The sequence below is a fragment of the Thunnus maccoyii genome, chromosome 14 (genome assembly GCF_910596095.1).
Source record: "Thunnus maccoyii chromosome 14, fThuMac1.1, whole genome shotgun sequence".
In the NCBI taxonomy this organism is placed as follows: Eukaryota; Metazoa; Chordata; class Actinopteri; order Scombriformes; family Scombridae; genus Thunnus; species Thunnus maccoyii.
The window spans coordinates 7,561,306-7,574,922 of record NC_056546.1 but is presented as its reverse complement, the minus strand read 5'-3'; the positions used below and the strand labels follow the sequence as shown (position 1 = coordinate 7,574,922).

At 37.8% G+C, this 13,617-nt stretch overlaps 1 protein-coding gene across 5 annotated transcripts in view; it reads left to right on the top strand.

The window, feature by feature from the left end:
* The first annotated feature begins 5,415 nt into the window (after positions 1-5,415).
* The window catches only part of abch1 (ATP-binding cassette, sub-family H, member 1), a 41,807-nt gene continuing 33,605 nt past the window's right edge, over positions 5,416-13,617 (top strand). Inside the window, exons 1-5 of one of the 5 annotated variants that reach the window (XM_042434256.1) lie at positions 5,416-6,563; positions 6,808-6,963; positions 8,205-8,760; positions 8,977-9,089; positions 12,735-12,883. In XM_042434256.1, coding sequence (XP_042290190.1) covers positions 9,018-9,089; positions 12,735-12,883 — 221 coding nt within the window. In that variant the 5' untranslated portion in view covers positions 5,416-6,563; positions 6,808-6,963; positions 8,205-8,760; positions 8,977-9,017. Of the gene's footprint in view, positions 6,964-7,971; positions 8,761-8,976; positions 9,090-9,479; positions 9,678-12,734; positions 12,884-13,617 lie in introns of those variants that run through there. The other 4 variants (XR_006100017.1, XM_042434255.1, XM_042434254.1 and 1 more) reach the window with 4 other exon arrangements.

Sequence of the window (13,617 nt, the reverse complement as noted above, 5' to 3'; positions counted from 1 at the left end):
ATGTGCACACAAGCCCCCCTCCCTTTCTATGTTTTTCCCTCTATCTGTCCATTCCTGTGCATACAACCCCCACTTTAACCACACTGCTTCCTGCTGTAGTTTAAGCTGAGCCAGTTCGCCCCTCTGTGGACTTTTAAACACATTACAAGCCAAAGCAAAACATTCCCAAGTCCTTCCCAGCTCAGGATGTGGGCACAAATAAAGTGATCATTTTAAAGCATCAGCCATTTAACTCTTAAAACTGTCTGTGTCAAATATGTTAGTTTCATGATTTCTTTTATCTCTCCAAACAGTTTTAATTATTTTATTGGTTTATTTAAGAAGGACAATATAGATAAACATTGTTACATACAGATCAGAAATGCAACAGATAAAAAAAATGTAGATAGGGCGTCTGTTTGAAAATAATTTGCAGCACCCATCCCCAAAGTATCAAACACATTAATGGATAATCAGGATAAAACAGCAAGATAGGTAAAACAGAGTGTGTACATGTGTATATGTATGTGTGTATTGTATATATGAGTATGCATTAACATATAAGTGTATATGTGTATATAATGTGTTTTTAGTTCTGGCAGTTTGATGTTCCATAATTTAGAGCCCTTTACTGAAAAACAAGATTGCCCAAAAGTCATATTTTTGATGAAGTTGACAGATTATACCTGTGGCAAGGCCATTTATGTACTTAAACACTGTTTTAATGAAGGAGAACTTTATAAAACTGTCAATACTCAGATTATGTCCTGGTCATGTATCCAAAGTCTTTTATCCAAAGTTCTTTGAAACAAGACATTTTGTACATGGATTTCTCCCACTGGGACATAAAACCCAAATCATGGGTGTGGTAGTATTATGCTCTAAACTCAGATGTTAAAATACAGTTTTAAATATGTGAGCATTGACAGTTTTAGGACAGCTGCCGTGGAGCAGCAGGCAGTTTTATGTTTTTCTTAAGGGCAAAAAACAAGTCAGAGATGTTCATAAGGTCTTGCATCCATTAGCTGGTTTGGTTTTTACATCACACTGTAAAAAAAGTTATTTCACAGAAATTTACTGTATTATTTTACAGGGTTTTTTTTCTACATTAAGTGTAAATGCAATAAAAACACAGTAAATTATTTTATAAAATAATAAAATAAAGGCTGTAATCTGTAAATTAATATAATGGAATATCATAGTTTTTAACAGGATTAGTTAATTACAATTGAATGTTAAATTACATTGAATTCTATGTAAAAAAAAAAATACAAATAATACACATCCTATTACTGAATGTAAAATTAAGGCAACTTTCTGTTTTTTTATAGCAAAACTTTAAATGTAATGTAAGAAAAAGTTTTTTAAAAAAAAGTAAAAAAATGATGAAAAGTCTGGCAGCAAAAGTTGCCAAACACTTACCGTCAAATAACAGTAAAAAAAAGTATTAGTTATTAGTAGTTATTAGTTATTCTACAAAGAATTTTTTTAAAAAAATACAGATATTTACTGTAGACATTATCTGCATTTTTACAGTCCAACTGTTGTAAGATAAAAACAAAAAAAAATTATAAAATATTGCTAGAATGTTAAATAAATGTATAAATGTGCACAAAGAAATGAAAAACATTGCAGAAATACCTTAAAATTACCTAATTTAAATAATGGCTTGTTTTATACAGTATTCTTTTGTAAATTCATAGAATTATCCAATTTATCCTTAAGACTGCCCCATCAAAGCACGAATTTCTGGATGTAAAACACAAAAAAATTATGTAAAATTATATTCAAATTATCCTCCTTTAACACCCATTAATGGTATCTTAAGAGCTTTAGGCTTTAATTTTATGTGATTATCTCATCCATTTACAGTAAATTCCTGGTAAAAAAATGGCTTACAAAAACATAATTTTAATAATCATTACCTTATATAAACATTATCTGAAAGTAATTACAAGCAACTATCCAATATACCTACAGACTTTTCCAATTAATGTATGAGATTTACGGTATATAAATAGTATTTGACAGTAATTACAAGCAACTATCCAATATATCCATCTGACACTCTTCTTCAGAGGGATATTTTTTATATATTGTGTGTACACTGCCATCATTCTTCAGAACCTGCCACTTATAGGGTATTTGAGGCTAAAGAGAGCTATTGTATTTAGGTCTTGATGCACAACATACTGGTGTTGGGGCTACATATCAAAACCAAATGGTCCTAAAATGCATGTTTGTTGTATCCTATGTTCCATCCTAACACTGAGGAAAGCCTAGAGCTGAAACCTGTCTGTTTTTTGCTGCTGTGCATTATTAAAAAGTGATATACACTTTATATGATATACACACTATAACATATTTGTGAGTGCTGATGACTTCATTTGTTATTTTTGTGAGATGCTGCCGTGACAGTGTTTTTTGTTATCATACATATCATACATCCAATGACTGCGCAACATTCAATTGTTTGAATATACGCGCACTTTGTTGATCTCTGTCTGAAGCGCAGAGACTACGGAGAGAAAATTTCTCAAGATAAAGTAACGCAAGTCATTTCATAATATGAAGTTTCGTATAAAGAGAGATATAAACTGAACTTGTCATGAGTTGAGCTAACACCAAGGGCAGCAGAAAGAGAAAGTAAGATAGTAGCATTCAATGCTAGCTACAACTTGACATAACTAAAGTGTTGATGTTGCATAAGTGTCAGAATTTTAAAATGTATGTAGAGTCAGCAGGGCTAACGTTAGCATTTGCTTTTTGTATGGATTAAGTAACGATAAGTCTGTGTGGCTTCAGATAACATAACGTTATGCCAGTCCTAATGAAGCTAACATTACTAAGCTTAGCTTTGAATCAGAATCTCACATCAGTCATAGTAACGTTAAATAAGTCACATTTGCCAGTTGACCAGTTATATGTTTAAGCTCGTATTCGGTCCTGCAAACATTAAATAAAAGTCTGTGGCAAGTTGTGACCTGAGAAAGACTTTAAGTGACAGCTAGTATGCTAGTGTTAATAAGTTTAACTAGTTAGCTTGATAAGTTACTAATATTATTTATTAAAGAAACATCAGACTGCCCAGCTGCTCCTAGTTTTCTTCCTCCTTTACTGCTAGTAAATACGTTGCTGTCTGCCAACTAAGTTAGTGTTGGTGTGTGTGTTCCTCGACTTTGCAGCAGCAACAACTAGCAATAATAACAATCAAATAGCAATAAAACAGCACAGTAACAGCAATATAGCACTTAAAAAATAAACACAAAGCAGTAAGATTTACATTGTGGTAGTGAAATGAGTGTAGTGTGTGTAAAGTGCTGTGTAAGTGTGTGTGTGTAATGTGCAGACAGGCAATTAATGTTTATTTTTCATAAGCCTGGTTGTCTGGTGGAAAAAACTGTCTCGGAGCCTGCTGGTCCGGGCTTTGAGGCTGCGGTACCGTTTACTAGATGGCAGAAGCTGAAACAATCCGTAGTTGGGGTTAGGGTTAGAAATACAGTTGTAATACACTTGGAAAATAATAGAACAACTCAAAATATGTATGTTTTAATGTAATGTTAGTATATCAATGTGTCACAAATTTATTGATAAAATAAGTATATTAATCATGATAATTATTTGAACTTTGCATCCCCCAGCCTCTTCCTTCACATACGGCCTGCATGGTTATTGGAAGGTTCCGGGCCTCAACATCCCCATGGTCATACCCAGCCTCACCACCCTGCCGGAGGGCGTTCTCAACCAGGGGAAAGCCAAGTGGAATTTAAGGAGGAACTGCTTCTGGGTGCTACACTGCATGACCCATACAGGCCTACTATCTGTTTCCTACTATCTGTTTGCCTCCTTCCTGAGGGTAGGAGGCAAAGTTGCCATTGTGTCTACATTGAAAAAAATACAGGCAACAATGTTGACAACTGTTGGTGTGCAGGTACTTTTAAGAGCATGATACACATTTTCTGTTTTTGTATTCTCAGGACAAGGCTTGCTGAGGCTCATTGCAGAGGATCATAGCCATTGTTGGAATTCTGAAAGAAAATGGGTGACTTTCCATCTGTCCTATGAACTTGAGACTATTTTTAGCATGCAGATTCACATCTGTATGTTAATACTATGTATTAGCTTATTTGTTTGTTTCTGGAAGGAATTTAGCTCCTGCTTTTGAATTTAGCCTGTATTTCCAAGGAAAGTTCAATCAATATTTGTCAGAGGTTGGGGACTCAAGTCGCATGACTTGACGCAAGTCGCAAATTTGAGGACTCGTGACTTGGTTGACTAACACTGATAAGACTCAACTTGACTTTGACTTGAGGCAGATGACTCGAAAAGACTTGACAGTTTTTATTTAGCTGAATCACCTATTTGCATCATTGTAAATATTGAGCATGAACAGCTAACGTTTTGAGACATGAAAGGCTGGCTTCTAGTGTAGTGTGTGCAACCCAGGCTTTAAAGACAGTGTCTAGCAAGACCTAGAAAACAATGCAAGACAGGATTGAGCTCAAAGCTTGTTGAAAGCATTTTCCCATACCTGCGCTGGTTTTCTCTCAAGCTAAATATTACCTGACCGTTTCTGATTCAGACAAGACAGTTTATGAATTGACAGCTTTTCATGACAGAGCTTCATTATTCTGTTTGCAGTCCCTCACTAGTTCAAAGTCAATGTAACTCAACCACAGCAGAATCGTCTCTTTCTCTTTAATCAACTGTGTGACAAATGCAATGCTTCAAGATAAGGCAAACAAAATGATATTTTTCCTTGATGATGCTTAATGTTTGAACAATTTCAGTGTTCTAAATTAATGGATGTATTAGTCTACACAATCCACAGCAGAAAAAAGTAATCATCAGATAAAATACTATATTTCGTTGTGCAAGCGCCAAATGCGGGTAGATTTTCCATTTGGCGAGTAAATATATCAAAGTAGTCATGTGTTGCAGACAGACACTCAGGCTGTAGTATAACTTGCAGTTTTTTTATGTGCGCACTTAACAACCACAACAAAGCAGTATATGTAGTTTACAGTCCACCAGCATATTTTTGCTGCTGATAAAACCCACTGGCTTTGTGCTAGTTCCCCTTCTTCTACTACTTCTGCTTCAAAACTCTCCACCGTACTCAAAGGCGCAACCTGGTGGCAGAATGGCAGAAGTCATACAATATATACATACACATTAATACTGCATAAAATACAAAATTATGAACCCTAAATCCTGGAAAACATGCTAGATCCCCCCCCCCTGCAGATTTATACATTTGTTTAACATTGTAGCGATGTTTTATAATGAGATTTTCTTTTTATTTTACAATGGTTGGACTGTAAAAATGTAGACAATGTCCAAAGTAAATATCCGTATTTTTAAAATAAATCTCTGTAGAATAACTAAAGGTTTTTACTGTTATTTGACGGTAAGTGTTTGGCAACTTTTGCTGACAGACTTTTTACGATTTTTTTTTTTACAGTGCGCCTCTCTATTTTTCTGCCAAAGACATCCTATCAAGAAGTGGAGTTTTTTATTATTATTGCTGTTGTTTTTTTAAAAGCATTTTTGGCTGAATGTTCAATTTAATGGTCAATCTATTTTTGTCCTCGACGATGGGAAAATTGTTTTTTAAGCAAGAGGCAAGAAGGACACAAGACATAAAAATCTTCTTCCCACATGTGCAGCACCGTGAGACAGTTTTATTTATACAGCACATTTCATCACAGCTAAACTCAGTCTGCTTTATATTAAGATGCATACAGCAACAAGTGACACAAGGATATATATATTAAATAAAATACAAGAACAAACAACTTGTCATAAAGTCTGTTAACAGTCATGTCCAATTAAAACAATTTTCCAGCAGCAGAAGCAACAACAGACAGCGTCAAATCACATCCTGTTTGTCTTTGACTCACAACAGACACCAGTGACACCTGTTCGCTCTCATCATTTTCAAGCAGGCAAAATGCTTAATTATATCTCTACATGCGCTGTAAGCATTTTGAATACATGTGTTTTCTCACTTCTACTATAAAAGACAGAACTATGACCTAATTATTTGATTTATCGTTTGTTTAATGGTCAGTGCAAATACAAATACTGTTTACATTACATGTAACATTAACATCATGTGTAGTTTTTGTAGGCTGAAGTAATTTGTAAGCCTTGTTACTCTGCGATCTTTCCTTGCCTAAAGCTGCAATCACGCCATCAGACATCTGAGGATGAGGGGGGATTTCTCTTTCTCTCTTTTTTTCCTCAATTTTAAGGATTCTTTTATGTGGGTTTTTCTCTTAGAGGGCTTCAGCCAGATCAGGAAGCATTAGCTGTTGTGGGCCTGTAAAGACTATTTAAAGCCCCTCTCCACTCAAAAATGTGGTTTTTCTTCTTGTTACTTCACTTGGATGTTTGAGCTTCGCTGTGCAGAATTATTTTTCTTATTTAGAGTTTGACTCTGGAGGACTGTTTCACGTCCATCAGCTGAAGAGGGAAAGTTTCTCTGTACTCGCCGTGTATCTGAGTTAAAGGCCTACGAGCATGATATGTGACATCGCAGTTTGGATCCAGTCATGATACAATATGCAACTTACACAAAGGTGATGTGGAAACCTGAAGCCTCCGGTGCCCAAAAACTGAGAATGGACTTTACAGTGAAGTAGGAAACATCTTACATCCTGTAGTTAAACTTTTTGAATGAAAATGTTTCCATATTAATAGATTCTAGATTCATCAATGAGGGAGAAGTAGATGTAATTTTAAGTATTTCTAAGTATTTGTAATTGTTGTAAAACAGGTCTGGAACAGATCTTTAAACACTGTGTGTGATATTATGCTATGTAGGTAAACCAGCCCAAATGAGACCCTGCTGACTCTGATTGGTCTGGATCTGACCTTACTGTGCCTACCTGTGGTGTTTACCTGTGTTGAGTGCTTCTAATCCAGTTGATAAAGGATTTCTATGCTGTAAACGCTCTTGGGGACAAAGGATGAATTCTGGTGAAGTTATTTTGTTCATATTGATTTTAGGTATGGAAGCTATTCCATCTGGTTCTACTTCTAATCTGTATTGAAGGAATGCTACCACTGTAACTTTTGTCCTCCCCTTCTGGCAGTGACAGTAACTACAAAAACACTGTCGACATGTGTTTACGTCATAGACTCCGTCATAGCCTACTCTGTCGCTACTGTTGTGGCTGTGAAATGGTGGATATATTGTTTTGAACGTCACACAACCCCTGCGAAATTATTCGTTTCACTATTAGAATTTGATCCATTTGGTCTGATAACATTTGCAAAGTCTAAAGGAGTTGCATGATTTAATTATTTTCTCCCATTCAAGTTAGCTGAGGGCTAACTGGTCAGCCAGCGGAAGTCTGTGGGGCACATGCTCTGCCCATAGAGCATGTGTAGTATGCATTTATCTGATGGTTGTATAAAGGGAACTGGATACAGTGTTGAGGGCATGGCCCTGCTTCTCAGTGGCACATGAAGCCAAAAAAGCCACTTCCTGAAAACATATTTCACACGCTCTATGGGCCCAATGCACCCATGGAACATGCTCACTAGAGACTCCCACCGCCGAGACCGCTAACTTCTGGTTTAGCCCTGTTGCTAACTTGAATGGGGATAAAACTATTCAATTGTGCACCTCTTCTAGACTTTTGAAATATGATCAGACCGAATGGATCAAATTCTGTTACGGAAAAGAGTCATTTCACGGGTTTTGTGACACTCAAAAAAATGTATCTGCTGATTTACAGATGTCTCTTTCACACTGTAAATTTATGGGAAAAAGTCTTTTTGGGCCCAATAGCATCACGTGATGCTGTAATTACACAGTTTGGCTACTATGTCAAATTAGCTTCAAAGCCCAACACTATTTCTGGGGGCTTGATTCATCCTGCCAGCAGGGGAATGTCACCACAGACACCAGATTTAAAACCTCCAGTATACTATGAAATACAGAGAGATTTATCTGGTAGTGACAAGCTTAATCAGCATTGTGTGAAGTCATTTGGTAAGAGCTTGAATGTAACGGACGTTCATTTATATGTAAAAGTCTTGCACCCCACCTCTGCACATTGATAATCAGTTATTAAACTCCACTATGTCCTCATGAAGGCTCCTCTCTTTATTAGTTCCTTGGTTTGTGCTTCCATCTTGTGGTTTCTGTGGGAACAACAACATCATACTGAAACAAATTTGAAAATAATTACATCATTTGTTCTTCTCTGCAGATTCTGGAGTGAAAAGGTGAGAAGGTTTTACCTCTGTCAAGATGAAACAGTCTGATACATCATCATACTCAGAGGAAGTGAAGGAGAAATGCAACAGAAGAAGACCTTCTTCAGCAGACACATAATACTGAAGGTGAAGGATCTCGGTTAAATGAGATGACTGCAGGCTATCAGTCACTCCTTCAGGCAGGTTGGCTACACTTCAAAAAGTATCCATCAGATCAAGTTATTTGGTGTTATTTTGAATATTTTAAAATATACATATATATGTGCACAAAAGTGATTTAACATAGTTGCACTTGTTTCCACACCAGTGTCAATTTCTTGTTTTGTTCCTCAAAAACAGGTGTACTGAATATAGTCAAAACAATAGAGAACAATGTACATGGCTATAAATAAATGTTAAAAATAACATCAAGTGAATTCATTCAACCAATTTGGCAAATTATTACTTTTAACTGAAGAAAAATAAGATGCTGAACCTCATCATTGCTAACCAAATTACATGTCAAATGGTTATTTTTTTGCAGTGGAGCATCAGCCCCTGCAGCTACAGGTTAGTTCATGTGGTCTGCAGCCCCTATGGGCCCAAAACCGATCAGAAAGTTCACCAAAATCCAGTAATTTACAGATCAGTCGTTGCTCTGTGCAGTCTGCAGGTACAGCAGATTGTGTGACTTCAGTATAAAGAGTCTCACAGCGCATCCCTCCATCCCTCCACCCCCACACCCCCCCTTCTCTCTCTCTCTCTCTCTCACTGTCTCTCTCGCAGCGACCCAGCCGGCTGCCCGGTCCGCTCTCCTCCCTGCTGCCATGGCCGCGGAGGCTGCCAGTCGGGATGATGCGTCCCCCGGACTCGCAGACTGCACCGAGATGGAGGAGCGGGTAAAATGCTGTTTAGTATAATACAGAGTGTTTTCTTTGCGAGAATAAAACGTTCAGGATTGAGCCGGTGCCTGACAGCGGGCCTTTTCCTGCAGGAAGGCTGCAGCAAACCCGAGATGAAGGGAAACTCTGCAGGATGCAGCCGCAACGATTTTTTTTTTTTTTTTTTTTTACTTTTGGTATAATATACAGCTAGATTTTTTAGGCGAAAAGAGGAGGGAGGGAGGATGAGCCTTATCGTTTTAACATCATAGAGAGAGGGAGAGAGGGAGGGAGGAAGAGAGGGAGCGCCGTGCACGTTTGAACGCGCACCGCGCCGCTGCTGCTGCTGCTGCTGCTGCGCTCTCATTGACGCGCTGATGTGAAGGGAGAAGTGAAAGTGCAGCAGCTGGTCGATGGATGTAGGCTACCGAGGCTCAGCTTATAAATAGCCCCGACAGTGGCCAGCAATTCTTTAGCAGTTTCTGCTCGGAAAGCCTCAACACTCGCCGCGTTTGCTGCTGAATCCCGAGATATTTGAGCGCGCCTGTCAAGCCTATTTTCTTCCACTTGGCGGTGACGCAAGTTGGCATTAACTTGGCAGGCAAGGTAGGAATTCTTCCTGATTACCAGAGCAGAGCATGAGTATGAATGAAAAGGGAAGCTTTGTTGTGCAGATTGAGATCATCATCAGAGGAAAGTGTCCACCCAGAAGAGGCACAACGTGCTGTTTTCTCTATAGGCCTGTTCATCAATAAGATAATGGTTAGATGAGAGGGGCTGCAACTATAGCCACACTTTTGGGGATTTTCTATCAGTTCTATTTTTGGATTAATCTATCAAGCACTTAAAATGTCAAAACTAGATCCCAGCTGTGTTCATTCAGAATGAAAACCAAAAAATACCAACATATTAATTTTATAATGACATGAAACAATGAAAAGCAAATTAATCTTACAACTTGTGAAGCTGTAACCATCAAATATTTAGTGTTCCCTTTACAAATGGCTACAAAAACTTACTGATTTGACATTTTAAAAAAAATGAAAATGACATTTTCTGTCAATACTATAGACTTTGGAGTAAAGCCACCTGTTATATAGGCTGTGGAGAAGGGTGTGTGTGTAGGTGGGTGGGTATTCTTCTGAGGAAATACATCCAGTCTCCACCAGCGTGCACTGAACCTGTTCTTCCACTTTGCATTTATGCACTGAGATGATCGTGTCAGCTGATATTCACATGCTCTTTAGTTGTTGTCTTCAGCCTGTAGATACACTCATCAGCCGCTCTTCATCCTTTCCACTTCTACCTTTTGTCTTCATCTTCTCGGGGTGAGTTTTTGCTCAAAATGCTCATTTCTTCTCCATCAGCTTGATTCCTGTCAGTGTGTTTTCCTCTAGATAAGGAAACTCCTTTTTCAAGCGTTATCTCAAATGTCACCGATGGATCTTAACTGGGTTTAAAATCAGCTTGTCGTCTGGAATGATCACAACCACCAGCAACCTCCAGCTAATTCATACAGAATGAGGCTGAGATCTGTTTTTAGTGATAATACTGTATATTTTGCAGATGTAGGCTATAGTGCCAAAGGTGAGACCAACCAAATGCGTCAGATTATGCAATGCAGTCTCCCTAATCTCCTCGCTGGAAAATGAGAGATGCTGGATTTAAGGAGGGAGTTAGTTGGAGACTGGGGGAAACCCGTGAAAGAAGGCTGTTATTAGAGATTACTGGGCAAAGAATCGTTTTATGACCCAAATACTTTGTCTGCTGAAGCTTGACAAGATGCAGAGAAAACGGCGGGAATATCAGAGCTCGAGAGGACTTTTTTCTGACATGTTGTTGTGGCATTCATCTCAAACTTTTGAGTTGAGGGCAAACTAGTTTCTCCCTCCACTTGCATTCTTGGGAAAAAAAAAAGAAAGACTAATCTGGTTGCCTCCCCCAGTGGTTTGGTGACTGGCTTACATAGAAGAATGGTTTGCATTTTTCTTCTCAGCTGCTTGCAGTAAAGCCTTGTTAAAGCACCACTCCTAGTGATGGAGCCACAAACGTCGGCTCTGCAAAGGAAGAAAATGTCTGAAGTTTGTAGTTTTATTTATTTTTTCCCAGAAAGATTTGCAACAAAAGTTTTTGTTTTTTAGTTCTTACCCTCCCTCTGATACTGCCTGAACACACCTCACATTTGAATTCTGAACACTAAATGTGATATATGTTAGTCTGTAGGAATGTAAAGATTCACAAAATTCATGGTTCAGTTAAACTGTTTGATATGTTTCAGTACAACAGAAATAAGTGCCTTAGTGTGCCTCACATTACCATTTATGATAACATCAGGGCTGCATCTAATGATTATTTTCATTATCAAATAACCTGACGATCATTTTAACTATAAAATATCAGAAAATATGTCTTAGAGATCATGGTGACATCTTTAAATGTCTTGTTTTAAGATATAAGATATTCAGTTTATTATCATGTACGACACAAAAAGTTTTAAATCCTCACATTCAAGAAGCTGCAATCAGGAAACGTTTTTAGCGTTTTCCTTAAAAACTGCTTAAAACTATTATCTGATGACCAAAATAGTTGCAAATTAATTTTCTGTCAATCAGCTAATCTATTAATCAACGAATCATTGCAGCTCTAGAAAACATTCAGTTTAATATTTAGGATTTTGTGAGTTACTTAACTCGATTATGGTCGTTTATCAGCAGTATAACATCATTCAAAAGCAGTGTAACAGTATAAGTAACCCATTCAGATGAAGTGACAATAGCAGAAGAATCTCAACTGAAGCACTTTATTGACAGATTTTAAACAAAATGTGTCTGGATTTGCTTAAAAACAGTGTTAAGTTGAGAGCCTTGTATTGAAAGAGCCACATATTCGTCTAAGAGGCTGTTTAACTGAGGATTTAAGCTTCTCACAGTTAATTCGAAGTGTTGTAGGTTTTTCCTATGTGGGATTGCAGAATATTTGATGAAGGCGCAGGAGGTTTTACAAATGGCTTAATGTCTGGGAGAAACAGGTGCCAAATTTGTGGCATTGTTGAGGGAGAGAGAGTGAAAAAGAAAGAGGAAGACGAGACAATTTTGGCCCTATTTTAGTTGTGAATTTATTACAATCAAACCACTTCGGTGACAGAAACAAACTGCAGCAAGATTTTAAAAAAAAACACCTATAAAGTTCACCGTAAAACCTCGTCACAATCAAAACACTTTTAACAGCTCACAGCAGGTCTGTATGAGTATATTATGATTGAAACTGCAAAATATATACAGTATTAATCCAGTGTCAAAGGATAGACACTGGATTAATTCCTCATATAAAACCTTCCTTCTTGGAGGAAGAGTGTATAGTTGAACCTCTGAAATATATGCTTCCGTTCTTGCTCTCTAATGTCTACAGTCTTAAATAGTTCAGCATCAGACTTTAAAAGCAGCTCAACAGACAGAAGAAGCTGCTGAAGAAGAGCTGATCCCAAAATGAAGGAAAAATACTATTTATAGGCTCAAGATTTATCATAAGCCCTCATAAAGTATGTGCATATGACGCTTACAGTAAATAGTGAAGAACAAGTGCAACATCTGAAATCTGGAAATAATCAGTATATGTCTGCAGAAACACAGTCTTCTGTTTAACAAAGTACCATCTCTCTTCCAGCTGACGGAGGGGACCATGACGGCTGATTTGGAGGCTCCTCTGCCTGCTGGACAGGAGGATTCTGCGATCCGGTGTCAAGATGTGTGCCGGTCGTACGGCAAACTGAAGGTCCTCAGCGACCTCAACCTGACTGTACCGCAGGGACACATGTGAGTGGAGTCAAATCTGTCGCCATGGCTGTGATTTCAGACTGTTTTTTTTGTCTGTCTCTTTATCATTTTTTCAAAACTAAACCCAGCTTCAAATGGGAGTTTCTGTTTAACTGTACATGTGCTTGATATCTTATTTAACTTTAACCAGTCAGGTCAGGTTAACATTGCAATAGGGAACTTGAGAGAACAGAGACGAAAGAAGAAGAAACAACAATTAGAGCAGGAAAAACAAACATAAAAGAAATATTTAAAATTCTGACTACATCTGTCTTTATTGGGAAACACTGTAAGATTTTTTAAAAACTTTACCTCCTGTCGCACTATAAGGTCTTGTTCACACCTGGCATTTAATTGCGTCTTGGGTGATCTGATCACAAGTGGACATCTCGAAGTACAGGAGTGAATGCAGCCAAGACGTATTGAGGACACATTGAAATCTGATCGCTCAGACCACATTCGGAGGTACTCTTGGCCACCTATGGCCACGTTCTTTTAACAATGTGAATGTGTCCTGGGCCACACTGAAGGATCATCCACTCAACTGACGCCCTGTGTGTAAGAGGAAGTACATATTAAATCACGCGCCAACGGTGTCATATTAAAGTTTGAAACAACAACAAGCAAAATGGATTCTTGTGGATGGAGTACACATGAAACACATGATTTGGGAGAAAGAGTTTTAATTTTGTCCATGCGCCAAGGTCTTTGCAAACTTCTTCTTCTTTTAATTT